Source organism: Carassius auratus, chromosome 3 (assembly GCF_003368295.1).
Source record: "Carassius auratus strain Wakin chromosome 3, ASM336829v1, whole genome shotgun sequence".
In the NCBI taxonomy this organism is placed as follows: domain Eukaryota; kingdom Metazoa; phylum Chordata; class Actinopteri; order Cypriniformes; family Cyprinidae; genus Carassius; species Carassius auratus.
This window is the reverse complement of record NC_039245.1, coordinates 4,707,829-4,729,969: the sequence shown is the minus strand read 5'-3', so window position 1 is coordinate 4,729,969 and position 22,141 is coordinate 4,707,829. Positions and strand designations below refer to the sequence as shown.

The following is a 22,141-nucleotide window of genomic DNA, read 5'->3' as shown; positions in this document are numbered from 1 at the left end:
CAGCTAGTAAATTAGGCGCGGTCACTTTAAGAGATAATACACCCAATATGGTACACATTCAATTTTTTTGCAACTATTTACTTTCACTTAAGACATAACCGACCATTTTTTTTCTAGGATACTTTCGAGGTGACAATTTTGTATGTATTTGTCATTTCAAGAGCAAGTAGAGACAAAACTCAGTTCAGTGTTTAATGGCTGTAGACGCACGGGTGCTGAATTAAGCTTTTCATGTCTTGTTGTGCTTGTACGTTTAAACTTGCGAGGTGCATTAGTTCGTTCAGACACGGGAGGAAGCGAAGAAGAGCTCAGTTTGGTGTGATACATCATTGCATTGCTATATCATTGAAATTTTGATATGACACTTTAATCATGTAAAAATTTATACTGGTATTTTCGTGGACGGTATGATATAGCACACCCCTAAAACCAAACATATGGGGGCAGGGAGCAGCAGTTAATTTGCATTTAAAGATACATGCACGAAAAAAGCGCATTTCTGATTCCAAAAATATGGATTTTCAAAATTATATAATAAATTATCTGTGGGGTATTAAAACCTCGCAGACAGATTCTGGGGACAACTGAGACTTTTATTACATCTTGTAAAAAAGGAATCATTAAACCAGAATCTGTTAAATTAAATGTAATAACATTTAATGTAATAAAAATCTTAATAGAAAATAATATTAAAAAATTATATAGAATTATTTTATACAATATAAATCTGTGCAAACAAAAAGTGCGATTTAATTAAATAAATAAATAATATAATAATAATATCTAACCATAATAATTTTGATAATGTATAAATAATAATAATCACAATCATATTTGCCAAAATAAATTGCAATATGATGTTTTGGGCAAACGGTACCATCCTACACATTAAAACAAAAGTAAGGAAGCTGACATCAAGAGCATTTTCTCATTAAATAAATGCTAGTACATTAATTTATAAATGATTTTGTGAAATATATAACAGCTAACCCAAACTTAAGAAAGAATTTATTAAATATTCAAGGGGGATAAAAATAAAGCAAGCAGCATGTTCTCCTGTCACTCCACAGCATCTCTGAATGTGCTTGCACAACTCTTTGTGTTACAATGATAGCTTCGTCAAAGACACCTGTATTATATAAAAAACTACTGATTTACTTCAGCAAGACATGGACATGCAGTAAAGTTCAAAAAGAACGTACAAAAAACACCTTAAAGACACATAACCCCAAAAAATTTAACACAAAGCGAGAGTGCAAAACGTTTGACACGTGTGTCCTTGAACTTGCCTGTTGCAAATCATGGAGCCCATTACAGGGGCTTCTGCAGATGAAATGACCTTTCATTGGAGGAACAGAACTGTACGACATGTCCCCAATAGAACAAAAGACCTCGCTGCATGGCTGAATGGATTGAAACTTGTTTTTCCTTGATGGGCCTGCATATTCTGGATCACATGCAGCTCCAGGCTTACTGGACATCATCACAGACAAGCAAAGCGAGGTCCTCTGATACTGCATAACATCAACATGATGATAGCTGATTATTTGGAGCACTTTGCTAAACTATGACAGAGAGCTCCATAATCAAGCAATATGCCAAAAGAGGTGGAACATTACAGAGATTTTACTATAATTTAAGGGGTGTCATAAGACCCTACATTAAGTTTTTATAAAATAACAGCAATAATAAAATAATTTAAGTAAGAATGCACTGATTCGGGTACATATAATTATTCTTATGTATATGCTAGTAAAGCTGCTATGCTATTTTGTTAAAATTAAATATTAATATCTGAAATATTTTTAAATCCTACACATACATTTTATATACATCATGTTATTATAATGTACAAAGAATGGAAATTCCTTTAGACGTTTGCTTAATTTACATTTAACAGTGTCAACTTTGTATTGAATTACTAGTGTTAACCAATATTAGCCGAGAACTTATATGGCACTGATATATTTTGCATTCCTAGATACAAGACTGTCAGCAATGTACCATAAATACCTGAATGTATGTCTGTCACAAATCTTTTAACTATTTGTCTTATAAACTATTTTTATTACAACTATAAATAATCAAAACTATTTTTCCCATTCTTTAACCAAACCATATCGTAAACAGCTCATAATTATTTGTTTATTTGACACTGCAGACCACAACTTTTCATATTTGCCATGGTGTGCATCTCATGTTCACCTCACAATCACCATTTAATCAAGTACAATCATTAAATCAAAGTCTAATTGAAAAAAATAAGGTAATACAATTCAATTTAATTAAATAGTAATTTTATTATTAGAATATAATGTATTTAAAAAAAGAAATCAATAAAATACAGAAATTATCAAATATAATACAGCAATACAATATAATATAATATAATATAATATAATATAATATAATATAATATAATATAATATAATATAATATAATATAATATAATACGAATAGGGGTGTAACTGTACACATTAGTGGTCGACCGATATATCGGCCGATATTTGGCATTTTTCAAATATCGGCATTGGCCGATAAGTTTTTATGTTTGGCCTATGCATTGGTGGGAAATGATTGTGTTACAAGTAATCAAAGACAGGAGCTCAATTCACAAATTGTTTTAACTTGCAATCACAGTGCTAAAATCAAAACTCTAAAGAAATTCGGCTCATTATGCCACTGACTGTCGTTCACAGTGGTTTTCAAAAGTAATAGCACTTCTAAAAAATATTAAGTAACACTACTCAATGTGTTAAAAAAGACCATCTAGAGAATACGAAATGACTCCTAGCTAGCTGAATAGATAGACCAGGTTCTTGCATCAATGTTAGCCACAGAATCACAACACTCCATCTGCTGTTATATGTTAAGAGCACCTTCCTGAGCTGGTTTTATTGGAGCTGTACACTCTATAAAATGTCAATCACATCGGCAATCACAAAGAAAGCACACGTCAAAGAACCAATGAGTTTGCATCACAGCGAGCAAATGGGCCAATCAGCGAAGAGTCCTCGGGCAGTGTTGATGTGGAGTGGGGCACAGCGTAGAAGGTTGCCACGGCATCCACTGACATTCAAAGACGTCATAAGGGGGACAGAGGGTTAATAGAGTTTGTTACCGGTTCTAATTTTAAACGCCAGAGAGTCAGAGAGAGGCAAGCGAGGAGTGCTGGGGAGGAGAGAGCGGGGGCGAGCAAAGAGCCCAAGTGAAGGTATGAATTAAAGGAGCATTAAGAGGGGGCTGAAGGGAAAAGAAAGGATGAGAAGAAAGCTGCAAAGTACGCCAACAGATGTAGGAAGAGGGACAAAATCCACAGGTTTTGTTTGCCTGAGCAACAAGTCAAGAAACAAACTTCACCTGAGACGAGACAATTATATGCAATTACGCAAACAATCATAACAACGGGTTACTCGGCCGCTGAAAGACCAAAAATCTTCTTCGAAATGTGATCAGTAATTGCTACAGCTGTGAGTCACGTTGCACTACTACTACTATAACAACAAGCGCATTTAAATAAAGCTACGCTAATCACTTGTTTTCCTAACACAACGCTAATACATGTACATCCAAATGATGCCTTGTCACCAGTTACAGTGCAGATTTTAAAATATGACCACATTTTATGGACTAAAATAATGCTCACAGTTTTAATTTAATTAAGGGTTTAAGATGCTTAAAAAAGTTTCATACAGTGATGACTAAAGCTATATATCACAGCTGCAAAACAATTTGCAATAAACCATTAATTCCAGGTAAATTGGTAAATTGTGGTTTTTATCAAAACAATGCTGAGATAATAGCATCCAATCATCTAAATTTGTTTCCATTACAGTTTATGGGCTTGTTTTTTCCAATCAATCAATAAGAATAAGAAGCCAAAATGTAAAAATATGTGACTGTACAGCCGACTTATGTTAGTTCTGAAAACAGAAAAATTAAAAAATAAAAGCAAAAAATATACACTGAGCTATCCAAATCAATCAATCAGTCAATCAAATAAACTATCCTCACAGGTCAGGTAAGGAAAAAGCACAAAAGTTGCGGAACAAAATGCAACCAAATTGTGCTTGAACAGATTTATCCTCATCTTTATACTCCAGTCAATCCAGGGAAACAACAACACTTCACGAGCACAGCACTATCAAAATCAGAAAATGCAAACGTTCACATACCGCAGCTCTTCTTTGTAGGCCCGGATTGATTCTGAAGACTTTTGGGCTGATTCTTGAGTTAAAGCTGTACAATTTAGCAGGATGGAACTGAGACTGGAATATACCACACAAACTAAACAAATGTAAAACACTAGGCATCATACACTTGCTGTCTTTGTAAATGGTTACAGAGAAAAAGGACTGAGGATCACACACTACCAGACTTTCAAACACAACAATCTCACATACGCCACTTTTCTAAGAGACGCATGCCAAATGGTAAAGAATATTTTCTTCAACTGCCTTAAAATATCAAACACGTTTGATATTCTCAGACTGGACATCAAAATCAGAAGCATAAAAAAATAACAGTATATGTGGCCATCATACACTACAAAATCTGCAGACTGGTTCTGACTTTCAGCATCTAGTGCTGCCTCCTGCAGACTGGGCAAGAGTCACATTCCAGCCTTTAAACATGCTAAACAGCTGGAAGTTTTATCAAATGAGACAAAAATCCATTAGCAAACATCGACACGAATGAGTGAAATCTCTTACCGGGTGTGTTTGGTGAATTCATGGATGACGCCATGCGTCTTCTCTGCCTCTGAAATTCTCTAAGTAGCAGGAAAAGATGCTTTCTGGATAAACCTCAATGTGTAAACTCAGGTTCGTCTTGTTTCCGAGGCAAGCTAAAGAAGCTCTAAAGGGGGTCCTCGGCGTCAGCCATGACTTTAGACCTCACGAGGAGGGCTGTGATGGCTGGCTGAGCACCCTCACTGCAAGAGACACAAACACATTGAAGTTAATGGGTCTGAGAAGGTTTGCAATGCAGGATTCAGTAGAATGAGGCTGTGTTCTGTCTGCAAAGCAAAAATCATTTAAATAATAACATAAACTAAAGCAAAACAGCTCATTTGTTTTTCAAAGAGAGAATAAAGTCCCCTAGCTGGCTATTAACAGGGCTTGTAAGAGTCATTAATGCCTGTGTCAGAATGTTGCGCTCGTAACAGGGTCGGATGTGCCGCTTTCAAAACAGATCCTGAGGATGTTAATGGATGACTCACCCTGCCTCTAAGTCAGTGGAGACGCACTACAATACCCACGCTGCCTAGCAGCGACTGGATATGCAGCAGGGTAGCACATTACCCACGCTGCCTCATCATTCGACCATGAGCCCTGCCCCAAGCAAAGAAGAGAAAGGTTCTGGACCGTCTAGTTTTAGTGATTATTAAAAACACTGGCCCACACTTCCTAAGCCTTAGGTCTGTTAAGCATTCAAGTAGATAATATTATGCACCGAAAAGCATTCGGGTTTGGGGATTTTAACATTCTTAAACATATTTGTATGCAAATCAACACGTGTATATATATATATATATATATATATATATATATATATATATATATATATATATATATATATATATATATATATATATATATATATATATATATATATAAATGTTTCTGTGCACACATCTGCAAGACACTTTTAAACAATATTCAAAGACTTAAAAAAAATAATTTTGTATTTTATTGTATTTATTTATTTAATGAAGCTGCAATAAATCGTTGTTAAAATTAGCAGCTCACCAAGCTTGGAGTTGCCTTGTCTTGCCTGCACTGGGACAGTAGCCTCTCCTGCTGGCTGAATCATGCAAATACTGTCTGTCCTCCAGCAATGTGATTTGCATATTTCCTTTGGTATGGAATAGTTAATGCAATCAATCACTTCTCTTTATTGAGTGGTCAACAGTATTCTAAGTATGTATAGAGTTCCTACTTAAATGAATCATTATCTGTATGAACGCGTGTGTGTTATCATCTCAGATCCAATAAACCGTAATGAGTGACTTATAAATGTGAGAAATATTTGTGCAGTTTTGCTTTGACGCACTTATAAGGTCATTTTAAGTTGGGTTTCTTTTGTGTAATATTTCGATTGCTAATCTCAAACTGCAAATCCCCAAGTTATGAGTCTCAAAGAATGTGGCTTAACATAATGGAGGTCTACATGAGTGTTCCTTAGAAGTGTGTTTGTGAAGTTTCACAACCTGCATTCATTTCTGATGTCCAACAAATCAGGTCGTGAAAGATGTAATGGAATGGACACTTAACGCAAATAAAAATGAGCTAAAATATCAAAATGTAAATGATGAATTACTGTATGCATAGTAAACAACAGAACTGCACAAAAACAAATATATATATATATATTTATGAATTTATAAATTGATTATTGATTTCATTTAGAATTTTACAAATGACTTCAAATAACCACAGGTTAACAGTACATCCGTTTATATATATTTATATATATATATATATATAAAACACAACATTTAAATGTTCAGTAGTATAGTATGAAAATTGCATATTCATTGTGAGATTTGCTAATGATGACAGTGAATAGTGTTAAATTATTGCATTTATTGTTTTATTGTAAATTAGTGTATTTAAAGATTAACTGAGCATTAGATAAAGACAAGGGTAAAAACAGGGAACATGACATGCACAATTAAATATCAACGACTACACATAAATGTATAGAAACAGCAGTAAAATATGATAAAATCGCTGAAAAAGTTTGCTGTCTTTGCCCCAAAATAAGGTTTAAAATGCCTTTTTCCCACAGGTTATACTTTTACTACACATGCGCAAGGCTTCACAACACCAACTTCATTTACGTCTCTATCCATAATGCTGGTGTCTTTTACTTAGAATGTAAGGTATATTTCTGGTCGATATAAAATGCTATAACAGGTTGTCTGTTGCCTTGATGTTGTTATCACCCTCTTCTATGTGGATTCCATCTGATCTTGCACACACCACAACTCGTTGTCGCCAAATCGTCTCCGCTGTCGCAAAACCTCAGCTGTGCGCATACATCAGTGGAAGCAGACGATAGGCTTAAATGTTTCCCGGCTTGACTGTTAAAAGCAGATGATTGGCTTTCCAGCAGGAGGGGTGGAACATGTGCATATAACCGCCATCTTTGCCGTCACGGGTTTTCCTTATATAGTTGCATGGAGGATTGAGGAAGTGGCATGTCTCTTATAAATTGTCTCTGGAGAGATTAATACTTAAAAAAAAAAAACAGCAATCATAAACTAACAACATCAAACAATTAACTAACAACCACCCTAAAAACGCATAGAAATGCAATAAAAACCACTCAGGACACAGTACTAATAAATGGCATGCACAACTCACATTTTCTCATAAAACCAGAGAAATGAAGTTCAAAAAGATTCATTCCAGAAAGTTTGCATCTGAAAATAAATCTATGGACCTACAGAATGGATTGTTTCTCACATCATCACTGAAAGACTTGTTCGTGACTTTCTTTGGCCACAGCCAGCTCTGACATGTCCCAGGGCCTTGTGGGGCATTATGCTGGTACAGTTCCTAGAAATCCCTGTATTGACTAAAGAGCAGGCTGAAGCTGGTCTCTAAACTAAAGCTCTGGCTGTGATTTAATAGAAGAGCTGAAAGCTCCTCCTGCCCAACACTTTGTCACTCCTCTCCCTCTCCACTCTCGTGCAAGCGGTCAGGCTTGCTGCGAGAGCACTGATCAGAGTTTATTGGTCTTGGATGAATGGGACATTTGAGGAGAGTTTAACACTGGCTGGCTTGTCAATACTCCCGCTTGAGAGAATCATCCTTCCTGAGGTACTTAGCTCTCTTTGTCTGAGGCTGAGAATATGAGAAGCCACCAGTCACTCAACGAGGATGTGAATACCGTGGGGGTGGAGATGTGTTGATTAGCGCACACTAGCGTTCGCGATTGATGTTAAAGCCTCACGCATCACTCTGAATGAGGGTTTCCAGACCATCCAGGTCCACACGTCTTCAAAATGTTAGTTGTCTAGTGTTGTTCTTGCTTCTTGAGGCCTTAGTATCTCACTAGAGATGATTCATACAAATTTCCAGATTTGATTCAGATTTATTTATTTATATTTCAGTTATGTCGGTTTCGCTCATATATGAAATCAATTCTCTCTCAGTTTTATCTCAGTAAATGTTTCAGACCGATTCAAACCAGTAAGTGTCTTTTAGAGCTATTTATTAAAATAACTCATAAGAGTCAATCATGTCAGGATTCAGGCTACACTGTTTTTGATTTAAAAAAAAAAGAATTGGCCCATTGAAGTAAAATACGAGTTAAATTAAATAAAAACAAAAATAAATTCTCTCCGAATTTAACCTCAGTAAAAGTTTTGGACTGATTCAAACCAGTAGCGTGTTTTGGAACTTTTCATTAACGGGGTCATCGGACGCTAATTTCACTTTTACATGTTGTTTGAACAATTATTTGTGTTGGCAGTGAGTGTACACCTCTTCCGTATAATGCTATAAATCCACACAGTGTTTTTTATTTAATCCCTGAAAATAATATCCGTTCTCAGCTTCTTGACTGATTGACGTCACACAGACGAAGGCCATGATAGTTGATTGACAGTTCTGTCTTACCTTAGACCTGCCCGGTGTGAGCTGTCGCAGTCCGACTGCCATTGTTACTCCTGACATCTGAGCCACTGAAGACGCAGTGGATTACTTTTATTTGTGAAGGGAATGTGCTCCCAATTTACCTAAATGTGTCTGTGTTTTCGCAAATCATTTGTGATCCAGCTTCACCTCCAGAAGAAGTGAGCATTAAGGGTTTTTAATGAATCTTTGCAATCGCTGTTTCTAATAACGTGCTAGTTAGCAAGTTTTGCTGCTAAAGTACACAGTCTCTCAGAGCACAGTTTGTCACCCCACAGAAGAGAGGGGCGGGGTCAGCAAAGCTCATTAACATTTAAAGCAACATACAAAAAAAACAGGTTGATTTTGGCAGAGCTGTTAGAAACCAGGTAAAATGTTTTTTTTTTTACTCTACGATTGAAAATTTTAAAACAAAGTATGTTACAGACTTTTCATTAAGACCCTAAAGAATCATATCAACTTGTGGAAAATGGGCATCCGATGACCCCTTTAAAAGAACCAATCGAAGAATCATAAGCCTTAATCATTTCAGGATCATTTCATAAACTGGCTCACAGAGGTGAAATGAAAGTAAATAAAACCAAGTAAAATAAATTAGAAATTGCTATGTGACCCAAAACATTAATTAAAAATTATACAACCTTCTAAATCGACAATTTACATCCTCATTTTCATGCAGTTCATATAAAGCATCTACTCTGACTATGTTTTTTTTATGTTTTATTTTCTAACTCACACAAAAACCATAAAGAGCTACTGCAGAAAGCGGTCACAGAAATTTGCTTTATGCTAAAGACTAAAATAGTACAACAGATTTAGCATGCTGCTGCACTCCCCATCACCTCCTGGGACGGACGTACAGACACGGCGGGGAATAAGCGGACCATTCGATTGCAGGCCAATGGGTGAGCTGTTCCACAAGAATCAGGTGAGCGCTGCCTGGTGACCCAAAAAGAGACCCAAGGAGACAGCAGAGACAAAAGCCCTTGCGTCATTCCCCTGAGATGAGATCAAGAGGTTTGTTTGACTTGATTTTAAAGGAGACCCTTCAGATTCAAAGCTGAGAGCCGGGGTAAACACTCATTCAACCAAATACAGATAATCAAGAGATGTGTCGTCAAGCAACAAGCAATATGTCATGCAGTTGCATCAAACAATGGTAAAAACATCATTCAATGTAAATTGTTATAATCGTATTTAATAAATCACAATTACAATTTCAAGGGAATAATGGACAATTATGACTTTTGTCATAATAGTGCAGCCCTAACCTTTAGTAGCAGGTGCACGTAGCCAGGTAAGGTTACAGAGTCCTTGCCACTGTAGAGTGGTCAAACCGAAAGCCGAAATTGGTAATTTGTATTGAGCATGTTAGGTATGGCAGCCACCCAAGAGAGTGGTGGTGTCCTCCATCAGACCTCTTGAGTCTCTGCCCGCTGTGCTCCAGGATCAGCTCACTATCCCTTTAGCAATGGCTGCCTAACCCACCGGGCATTTCAGATGTGTTGATAATAATTAAAAAAACACTGAAATATGATGACACCCTTGCAAAGGGGCTCCCTTTCTAAAATATGAATGCAGCTATATTACACGTATTAAGGCCCGTAATACTGTGTAATAAACGTGTAAGTATTATCTGGGAAATATAAATATTAACTTTGAATTAAGGCAAGCCACCACAGGTAAAACCACCGTTTTTTCATGCACTGGTCAATTTGAAGATTTTGAATTTTTTTTATTTGGCTTTCACTTTTTTTCTTTCTTTTTTTCTTTTCTTCCTAGATTAGTGGAAAGAAAACGTAAAATGGACTTTTAAGTATTTCTTTTAATACACTATCTATTTGTATCTGTAAATATCAGTCAGAGTTAAGAGTGTAACGGTATGTGTATTCGTACCGGACCGTTTCGGTACAGGGCTTTCGGTACGGTGCACATGTGTACCGAATGACCGAATGCTATTTTTTCTGTACTTTTAATGGAAGATGCACTAGAAATGTTCTGCCAGGACATTATCTGTTTTTCTACTGATTTTATTTGTCCTTACAGTGTATGGTGAATACATCAGTAAGTATTCGCCTGGGATTTCCTTTCTTAATCTTTTTCTTTTAGTTCCACCAGTACTGATGAATGATCTCTTGACATACAGTACTGTCCAATTTGTCAATATTAGCACTTACATAATAAAATAATTAATAAATACATAAATTCTTAATATTTAAATATATATACAAATAATAATTCTCAAATAAAATAAATCAACTTCCGCAGACTGAATTAATCCAGCACATACCAGAATGCAAATAAACCCACACAGCATAACAACATTTCACTCCCTCTTAACATGCTGAATCTCTCACTCTCTTGCTGTCATTTCAATCACGATTCAGAAGTGCTGCTCTGATTCACTGCAATGCATCCTATCATAATGTAGTTACCACTATTGTGCCGTTAAGAGTCATGGTATAGCCTACTTACTGCAATTTCAAGCAAACACTCTGAAACACACCTTACACACATTAGTCACTATTACTCACCGCTTACATGGCACTTTACTCAATTGTTTTTGAACCTGTAATGTCCAGAGCAATAACAAAAATCACCACTCAAATGCACAAATGCATCTTGTGGACGAGGAAGTGGATTTCTCAGAAGGAATCTGGCGTTATGCCCTCCACAATTGGCAACATTGTGCAGTTAAGGGTCAAAAACCCTGAATAAGAGACCCGTAACAAATATAAACCCAGAAAGTCTGTTGGGAAATTCTGTCTGTTCTTTTCAATAACCTGCTGAAATATAGACCAGTATAAAACTGTAAAGTCTAAAATAAGCTGTGTGACACAGTTTGCCAAAAAAAACACTATTCCCTCACATTTTGACAAAGAATGATATTCGGATTCGCACAGAGCTCTGTTGAGAAACACCACACAATCCAGGCATTACTAAGAATTACAGTTACGTTTAAATCAGACGTCAGAGAAACCAACAGGAACGCTTACAGACAAATACTCACAAAAGATATGATTCAATTCAGGATCGTGAACAAAAAGAGTAATGTGGCCTGACATCACCTGATAACTCATCTATCTCAAAGCCCTGACCACAATGCACCCAAAGCAACAAATTCATTCAAATAAACAACTCATAAGTTCATTATAATTTAACGGCGCTGCTGTATTCAGTCATCCTCTAAATTTAAATCTACAACCGTACACATTCAGAGGAACGCCTTGAGTGTCATGCATCTAAGATGGCAAAACGAGACAAACAAAAACTCTAGGTTGTTTTCTTTTACTTTTTTTTTTAAATAACCTGTGACCCTGACTGTTCGGATTCATTTAATGTTTTGAAATGCAAGAACGCATCTTATATAAATGCCCTACAAAGAAATGTGCCCAAATAATGGTTAGGTAAACCTGGATGCAGGACTGAAATTGTTGAAAAAATTATTATATTTATATATTTTTTTCGTAGTAAATTTCAACAGTAGTTAGTAATTTTCAACAGTAGTTAGTCTAGTATTCAATTCATTGTCACATGGTCCTTCAGAAATCAGTCTATTGTACTGATTTGTTGCTTTTCAATGTTGAAGACATTTGTACAGCTTAATAGGTTTTTGGAAGCCATGATACATTTATTTAAAGATTCTTAGATGAACAGAAAGTTCAAAAGAAAATACTGTATAGAAAGCACAAATATCCATTGAATTTTTAAAATTTTACAAAAATCTAATTATATCTCCACAGACTAAAAATAAGCATTGTCCAATATTAAATTTAAGCTTAGTTGGCTGTGAGCTGAAACTCCTATAAATCCAAAGCAAAATTACTTGTTTTTCATTGCAAATGAGTTTTCCTTCAATGTAGAATCTGCATGAGACACATCTACATCATCGCCTGCTTCCTGTCCGTTTGATCCATACCATGCTCATTACACAAAATCTGAAACACACCTTGATTAGTCAGTCTCTAGATTATACATTGATTAGATGCCACATTACTCAACTGTTTTTGAGCCTGTAATGTCCAGAGAGATTACAAAAATCACCAATCATCTGCACAAACTGTGGAAGAGTGGATTACCCAACACTCAATCTGGCTTGAAATGTACCCCAACCCATAAAAGTTTAAACACTCAGCAGCCTGCTGACATCCTGACAGGGAGTTGTTGGACGCCTCGGAGCAGTCAGGATCATGAAAGAGAGTCCAGGTCATCTCTGTGTAGTGTAACCACAGCAACATCGGTTTTCACTGCGTCAAAATATTTTTGGATTTCCACACTCCTACATTCCACACTCACCTCCTGGCCCAGAGGGGTTACAGTCGTATTGTTAAGCGGCTGAAGGAGCTGGTGTGGCTTTGGGTGGTGCAGAAGTTTGGATCTTACCTCCGTCATTCTACACCCGAGACTATTCATTACTAGAGCTCACCGTGCCTTTCATACAGAACGCAAAACAGACCAGCATTCTGCATTCCATTCTGACAAACGGCGTCGTAAAGACGAGGGTGTGAACGTAGACGTGTAGGTGAGGAACAAGACAACCAGAGAAGTGGAACAAGTTTTTACAATACACACACACAGACGCACAACTGAAAGAACTACAGATGTCCAGCGCAAAAATTAACCTTTAAGTGTTTCAGTCACCTTTTATTTACCCGTTTTGAAAAAAGAGAGTATCTAAGCTCCTATAAAGCACAATTACCTTACATTTCCTACAAGCAATGCGTAGTTTCTTTGGAAGAGCGGATCAAAGTCCAGGTGCCTGTCAGACCAGATTGAGCCAATCAAAACAAACCACAGAACAAACAGACAAAAATAGACATAACTATGTATACTGTACGATAAGCGAAATGCAACTGAACAAAGCTTCCAAAATAGTTATGCAACTCTTTATTGCATCTGCGGTTACCTAGTGCAAACATATCACATGCATAATCACATTAGTTGGTTGGAAAACAAATGTAAAGCTCTGAATAAGTGAATTTCCTTGCTTCTATCTAATCTGTTCAATATTAGCTTGAATCGGTACAATCAAAGCAAATGTGATCAGATTAAGACAATACTAGGAAATCCTTCACTTCAGAAACCAGTGTCTTGTTCTCATTTTCTTCTCCCCTTAGACTACTGCCATGACGTGAATAAAATTAAAATTTGGTGAAAATGTATCATATATCTGCATTTAACCCATCCAAAGTGCACAAATAGTGCAGTGAACACACACACACCTTGAACACACACCTGGAGCAGTGGGCAGCTATTTATGCTGCAGCACCCGGGGAGCAGTTGTGGGTTTGGTGCCTTGCAAACATACAGCTTGTGGACTACTTGCATTATTTGTGGGTTATTGTGATGTTTTTATCAGTTGTTTGGACTCTCATTCTGACGGCACCCATTCACTGCAGAGGATCCGTTGATGAGCAAGTGATGAAATGTAAACTTTTAAACTCAGCTATATCTCGGACGGTCTGAGGGTGAGTAGCCTACATTTTTGGGTAAACTATTCCTTTAATACCCACACCTTAGGTTTAGATCCAAAATACAGGAGCACAGTCCAAGTGTCATGGTTAAATATGAAATCCAGCTGATTTGCATAATAAATCAATACTTGGGATATGACCCTTTCATGATTTTCAAAATCTAAACAGGCACATCATTGTATCAATCCCTGGACCTATTGCTTTGCCAATACTAAAACCACATGGTGGTCTTCCACAGATCCATAAGCAGTGAAGAGGGTGTAGTTTCCTGGAAATAACTAATGGCCTCAACTCTCTAGTAAATGTGAATAAAGCAGATAGCGCTTGCATCCTTGAGCACCTTCATATCCACTATGACCCGACCCTTCTCACATCCTAAAGAGCAAACACTGCGTTTTAAGCTACTTTAATGGTTGATCTAAACCACCCATTAAGTCAACAATATTTTAAATTCATGTAAAAAAAAAGGGAACTACTTGAGATTCTCAGAATTCAGAAGCACCACAATAAAGCGCCACTAAAAATATTTGTTGTTGCCGTTCAGCTAGCCAAATTACTGTTACATAATTGCATCTGACCTGGCAATACTAACCTACAATGATGTGATATTTGTTACTGAACTCACAACATAATAATGCTATAATAGCATCACCTTACATGCACATAAATCTTGACAAATGAGGCACATCCTGCTTTAGCCGAGAGAGAAATGTCAATCTCAGTGCGTGAGTAATGCACAATGATTTGATTACTTGAAGTCCTCAGTCAACCCACTTGACAAGAGGTGAAAATGCTGAACAGTGCACAGCCTTGAGTTGACCTCTGTGAAATACAGTTATTATCTCATAACCAAATGATAATCACTGAAAATGTCACTGTTGAGACATTAAAATATCACTGCATCCAGATAGACAGACAGACAAATATACAGAGAGAGAGAGAGAGACTAATGATATAATTTTAAATAAACAAACTCGTGCCAAAGTACAGACGGTTCTCTCCCATAAAATCATTTAAGGTAAAAATTTGTTAGAGAAAGAATTCAGAATTTTGCCTATGATCAGCATCTAGAACATTATGCTGATACAAGACACAAAAACATGTAATCACTGAATAAAATACTTCAGACATCGCTAGTTTATTTTCTGATCCCTGTAAGTTATCACAACCAGATTCTTTTTTTCATACATAACGTTGCGCAATAAAAGAAGATCATGATGGATATGATATAATCGCTTCTGTTCCAGCTCCAGAAACAACATCTGCGCTACACTGGAGCTCAACCCGATCAACCTTCAACTGGCTGGACAAAACGCCCAGATAAGACACCAGGAGACGGATGGTCATGAAAATATCAAACTCATCCCGTCAGGCGATTCCCACGGGTAAAGAAATGGCGATAGTTTGCTCTAATGCCAGGAACTCGGGACTAAATCAGACAAACTCTTGCCGTTTGTTTAAGCCTGTCAAGGCTGCGAAACTGACAGTGTGAAGATGTCTTAATGCATCACTAGATCAATCCGCTGTCAACCTACCGTGTTTCCCTGCGGGTGAGACCGCTGCCTGTCGGGTGGATGTCAAACCCAGGAGCGAACAGACACAACATAAACCATCCCTATCAGACGATGGAAATGTTTCTTTCTAACGTTACTTTACCTGATACTTGTTGTCGTTCCGCGCGCCGTCACGTTCCGCCTTATTCCAGCGCCAGTCTTTCACTTTCTCACTTTTACAAAGCTGTTTTCCTCCTCTGTTCACGAAAAGCACACATTTTCCTGTCTCAACTCTCTTTCCTCCATATTTGCAGCTTCTCCACCAACAACATAAATGACGTGCTCTCGACGGTCACGTGACCACGGCTGTGGGTTCTAAAAATAGCGCGCGACACGACAGATTACAACCCGCAGAGCGGGTCTCGCGGGTCTCGAAGATGCCGAAGTGAAGACCGCTGTTAATTATGATCGTTTCTTCCGAGTGTCTGAGGTCGCTACCAAGCACGGCCTACAGTTTACCGGGACTTTTCTATTTTTTACATATGTATAGGCTATATATATTATTGAACAGGAACTAAACTGGTTTTAGGGAGCAGACCGCCCCCTTTCGGTAGGCTGCGAAGCATTGTGATGCGTGGGGAGAATGAAGTGGGCGAGAGAGGATGCATGTGCCTGTTTCACTTATAACATTTTCTTAAAGGTTCTTTATTCGATTTCAGCCGTTTTCACTATTTTTTGACACATATCACTTTCGAGAAGTAAGATTAAACCGAGGCACACAGACTCGCATGAGCTGAAGACAGTCCTCTAGAAAAACTGACTAGCTGATAGAAAGCAGGCTGCTGTGTTGGCTGTTCCATATACCACTAGTTCTTTATGAAGGAAATATTTTTGTAATTTTTGAGAAATTACGCAACAAACTACAAACCATTTGACTTAAAAACGACAAAACAATGACCCTAGCTAGCTAGCTCCTGCTGAGTCATAGCTAAAGGATATTGTCATAAAATGTATTAATTAAATTTAAGACATTGAAATATACATGTGAGTGTAGGCCTTAGCAAAATCACACATCATGGTTAAACTAAAAAGCTTAACTTATAAAATTAAATTAAAAATTATAGATATTTAAAAAAATATATTTGCATATATATATCACGACAACTCTCAGAAGATTTTAGCATGGAGATGGATATGACAATGTTAATGTATTTGGTCTTGGCAGAATAGATTTGATATGCTGTTGCTGGTGGTAAATTGTTGCTGTTGTTGGTTATTGCTGTAGTTGTAGATTATTGTTGCTGCAAAGCAAGTGCGGGAACTTGCTACTGCAGATGCATATGGCAATACAGTGTCTTTGAGCATTTACGACATACTGCTTCTGCACAAATAGCATATAAACTAACCCGTAGCAGATCTGTTCAGGTGGAGCTGGGGAAGGTGGAGGGCTTCAGAGAAACTATGAAAAGCGTGCTGCAGGAATCTTTAGTGAATGCTAGCCAGCCATATAATGCAAGGCTGTAAGGTCATTTGCTGCATATGCATTATGGACCAATCAGCATGTGCCAAGTTGTTTAACTCAATGAATATCATCAGTTACGTTGACAACCAATCAGCCTGCGTCATCTAGAGTTTCATGACTAAACTATATATTGGTAGAAATCTGAAAAATCACACATCATGGTAAGACTTCATTAGATGACAATGATGGCAAAAAATTTATTAATGAATAAAAAAATTAATAGACAAAAAACATCTCTAGTAAGTTTGACCTCCTGATGTTGACAATCAACCATTTCTAAAGGTCACACAGCTCGTTTCACTAAGCATTTGTTGAAAAAAAAGTTACACTTTACAATTGTCCCACTACACAAGGAGTCAAGAAGCCAGGAATGAGGAGACAAGGAATTCACAAAATGAGAGTTTTAATAATCCAAATGGGAAACAGAGCACATGAAAGAACCGACAAACACTAACAGAAAGGACTGGGGCTTATAAACACAGGATAATTGGGAAAACATAGGTGCAACTAATTAACAGGGACATGGAACACATGTGGAGGGAAAACACAATATAATGAGTCCAGGGGTGTGATAGGTGCGTCCTTATAACATGGGGAGGGGAGTGGGTGGGAACTAGGGAGGAGGCTCAGGAGGAGAATGGATATCCAGGAAGGGGCCAGCAGACAAAGTCCAGCGAGGAGACGACGGAGGGAAGAGCCAGGGAGGAGACACGAGAAAACAGTGGGGGAGCAGTGGGAGGAGGAACCCGAGGCGGAGGTGGAGCCCAATGGAGCCAGTAGGACGGAGCAATTAGGCCCTGCTAGAGGAGGAGTCCAGAGGCGATGGTGGGTTGATGCCCGGAGCTGGAGGGATGAGGGAGCCCAGTGGAGCTGATGAATCGATGGATCACAGTGGAGGCAAGGGAGCTAGGAGCTGAGCTGGAGCCCCTGGCTCAATAGGCCGAGGTGGAGTTCGGGCCTTCGAGGAGGAGATGAGGGATACTCCAGCCCCGGCGATGCTGGAGGATGGCTGTCCCGTGGGGCTCGCACCACAATGATGGTGGGCTGAGGATGAGCAGAGTGGCTTCCAGATAACAGCGGTGGAGGAGGCTGGAGCAGGTGGGAAGGCGGTCATTGGGCCACTGGAGGGAGTGGGTACTGGAGGACAGGAAGAACCCTCAGGGCTGGACGACAGAACCAAGGATGAAGGAGGGCTGCAAAGGACTGTGAAAAAACGGAAACCAAAACGGAGGGGAAATACACCATAAAAAGTATAAGTCGGTTCTTCTGTCACATTACACAAGGAGTCAAGGAGTCAGGAACGAGGAGACAAGGAATTCACGAAATGAGAGTCTTTAATAATCCAAATGGGATACATAGAGCATATGGAAGTGTGGTGAGTGGGGGGAGCCGAGAGCCATGGGAACGGAGCGAGGCCGGTGGAGTGATTGGAAATGAACGACACCTGCGACACTCACCTGTCTCGAGTCCCACAGAGGAGATGGAAGGATACAAAAGAGGAGCGACAAAACGAAGGACGAGAGAGGACCAAGCCTGGATTTTAGATGTGTTTGGTTTTTGTTTGTGCGCGGCAGTCTTCCGTGAGGGGCTGCCATGCTGTTTTGTCTTTATTTTATTATTAAACAATCATTTGATTGTCCGCCAGTTCCTGCCTCCTTCTTCCCACGAAAGAACTGTGTTACAGAAAGATTTCCAAAACCGACAAAGACTAACAGAAAGGACTAGGGCTTATAAACACATGATAGTTAGGGAAACACAGGTGCATGGAATAACTAATTAATAGGGACACTGAACACATGTGGAGGGAAAACACAATATAATGTAGAAGAGCCCCCTCCTTATAACAGTATTTAAAAAAGTTGGTACTTAGTGTTCACCATGATTCTGGCCTGCACTCCCCTCAGCATGGCAGCTAGGATATACTGTTCCCCATAGCGATTCCTAGAGGATGCAGTTTTAAGTTCCCTTGAAAGGGAATGTCTCAGGTTGCGAATGTAACCATGGTTCCCTGATTAGGGAACAAGACACTGCGTCCTCTAGCTACCTGTCATGCTTTGGACACAAGCTTCAGACAAAGAAGTGAATGACGTGTTCTCCGGGTGCTTGTTTATCAATAGTGGCGCCGGTAGTGATGTCAGGGGCTGTCGCCGGCCAACTTGCTGGTGTTTTTCAATGTATGCTTCAGACAGGGGTCACGACGATGTGTTCCCCATAGCGACCCCTAGAGGATGCAGTGTCTCATTCCCTACTCAGGGAACGATGGTTACATTCATAACCTGAGATGTTTTTTTTTACATTGGTAATGCTTTTGACATTTCGTTGTTATAACCGTTTCAGAAGGTGGAATGGCGTTTTTTTGTTTATGGGTGGTTCATCTTAACGGTTTGCTATTGTGTTCTCCAATGTGCAATTACCCTTCATATTGCTTTGGTCACATCTTTTCATGGTGGTCTCATAAATGCACTCTCCCTCTCTTTCTCATATGCACATGCACACACTGTCCATAGTGGTTGTTTACTCTGCTCTGCACACTCACCAAGTTGCCATGGATGCATCTGGCTTGTGTGCCTCTTTCTAGTCCACAGGTCACTACAGAGCCATACCATAAACATAAAAACATATGCTTGTGCACATCTCCAGACAGACAGACAGACAGAAACACACACACACACACATAGTCATTGCCCTTAGACTTCAGACTGGCTGAAAATGAAATCAGAGCAGACTGGAATTGCAGGCAAAGCGGGAAACAGATCTCTGTGTTTCTCGTCCCAGTGAGCGGCAGATAGTTTGCTCTTTTACGTCAAAGGCTCATTCATGTGAAGATGGTGTGGAGCGATCGATGTGCACATGTTGACAGATAAGAAAAGCAGCTAAAAATAAACCATCCGCAGCTAAATCCTTCTACCTCACAGCCGCAGGGACAAACACAATTTTTGTTCTCTTCCTGGTACAATAGAGAGAAAACAGGATAAGAGGATGATGAACGTAGAACAAAGATTGAGGAAATGTCACCAAAACCAGCCCTCTCTGTTTAGCAGTAACACCTAAATGTGTATGTTTAAAAGTCCTAGTTATGAGTTTATTGCATAGGCTACATTTAAAAAGCATATTTGCTCTTAAAATGTAGGAGTTGAATGTGGAAAATGAGTTGTTTGAGCTTGGCACATATAGTTAAGCAATCGTTAATGAATTCATACTGGATTTCTTGATCCAGAGCCTGGTAATGGCATTAATTGGCAGTCCATTGGGTAACAATAACAATACTGCAATATTAAAGCTGAATAGAAAAAAACTGGCTTCACTATGCAGCCTTAAAGGTGTAGTTCACCCAAAATTTTTATTTTAATCATCATTTACCCACCCTAAATATGGAAGCTCGCTTCTGCCATGAAATAAAAAACTCAATTCAAACTTTACATCTCACAATTCTGAGTTTCTATCCCACAATTATGACTTTTATTCTCTGGATTATGAGTTCACACTTTGCAGTTTTTTTTTTTTTTTTGGCAACAGAATATAAAACACTAAAATATTAATTTACACTTTCTTCCAAGAAGATATTTAGAAGAATGCTGGTAACCAAACAGTTTGGATGTATCTTTTGTCGTACATCCGCTCAATTTCATTACGCTTCTGTACTCAGTCTGAGATAGCTACCCATCTCCCAGTTTTCCTCCGGCCTCAAAACAGCCGGTCAATCAACAATCAGAGGGCGGGCTGAGAGCCGTGACGTAGACGCTAAGTGTTGAATGTAAGATAGTAGTTTAGGTTAGGGAAATTAAAAACGACAGCGGACATGGAGACACGGGATGCTTTTCGCAGAGTGTTTGTTTTACATTTTGAATGGAGGTGATGTTGTGGCCCTAATCGTGACAGGGTTTGGGAAAGGTTTTATTTATCAACTGTTATCGATCGTGAGCGAAAAACTGGGGAGGCCAAAGTCCGGCAAGTTGATAACTGTGATTGTGTCCCCCTTGGTTGCTCTCATGCAAGATCAGGTTAAAGAGGCAGCGAAACTCACTCAATGGTTTTGTTTTTGTAGCATACCTGTGTTTACAGTGGAACTTTGAGGAGGCTGAGCCAGCGCATAACACACGTCATAACCCAACGTTATGTGATTGGCGTACGGGATTTTAAACTTCAGACAAGCCCCCCAACCCCCCAAAAGGGAAAGAAAACACTTGTCAATTATGCCCTTCTACACTCTGTCTATGAAGCAAAGTGAAGTAGCATGGTTTGGTATTAACAGGCTAGTTTTGGTGACTGTTGACTGTCATATTGATGAATATAAAACATCTAAATGATCTATCACTCATCATTTTATGCATATAATCATTTTAAAAATAATTATAACTAAAATGTGACTTAAAATGTGAAATATGATTTAACCCCCAATCCAACCAACAACCATAACCTCTACTAATAATATTGAGTTAAAGCATAAAATATAGCTATAAATTGCTTGAAAATTTAAAATTGCCAATCCAAATCTTTAGGAGACTGCTCCAACACCACGTCTCCATGGAGAACCATCTCCAGTCCTAGCAGTTATGACTCACCATTAGCGCACTGAATAAAAGCATGAAAACCTCCGCGGTCAGTCAGTCCTCCTAGAAGCATCTGTGACGTAATTCCTCACGGAGATTATGGTCATACATTGTTTAGCATCCTCTCATACTATAATAAAAACACACTGAGGTTATTGCACTATTTCACACAAACAAATTTCAAAGCCACTTTCTTTCCCCCGCTTTGTTATGCTCTACTTACATAACCTACATAAAAATATTTACATGCATCCACCACCACAAACACTCATAGGTCACATAGCCTATGAAGTGTGCATGGTCTTGTGTTCAAAAACATACAGAGAAAGAAGCAATTGTTATAGATCTTACATCTCATAACATCATGAACTTCTTATAATTGTGTCTGTTTTCAAATGTGCTCTTTATTATTTGGACTCCACTTGTGTCTGTTTTCAAGTGTGCTCTTTTGCATTTT

General features: G+C 38.4%; 1 protein-coding gene across 5 annotated transcripts in view; it reads right to left on the bottom strand.

The window, feature by feature from the left end:
* The window catches only part of LOC113044287 (histone deacetylase 5-like), a 71,568-nt gene extending 55,450 nt beyond the window's left edge, over positions 1–16,118 (bottom strand). For 2 of the 5 annotated variants that reach the window (XM_026204135.1, XM_026204144.1), the window contains exons 1-2: positions 15,776–16,118; positions 4,713–4,933 (exon numbers count right to left, since the gene is read on the bottom strand). In XM_026204135.1, the coding sequence (XP_026059920.1) occupies positions 4,713–4,746 (34 nt within the window). In that variant the 5' untranslated portion in view covers positions 4,747–4,933; positions 15,776–16,118. Of the gene's footprint in view, positions 1–4,175; positions 4,269–4,712; positions 4,934–15,775 lie in introns of all 5 variants that reach the window. The other 3 variants (XM_026204157.1, XM_026204168.1, XM_026204154.1) reach the window with 2 other exon arrangements.
* Between the last annotated feature and the right edge of the window lie 6,023 nt (positions 16,119–22,141).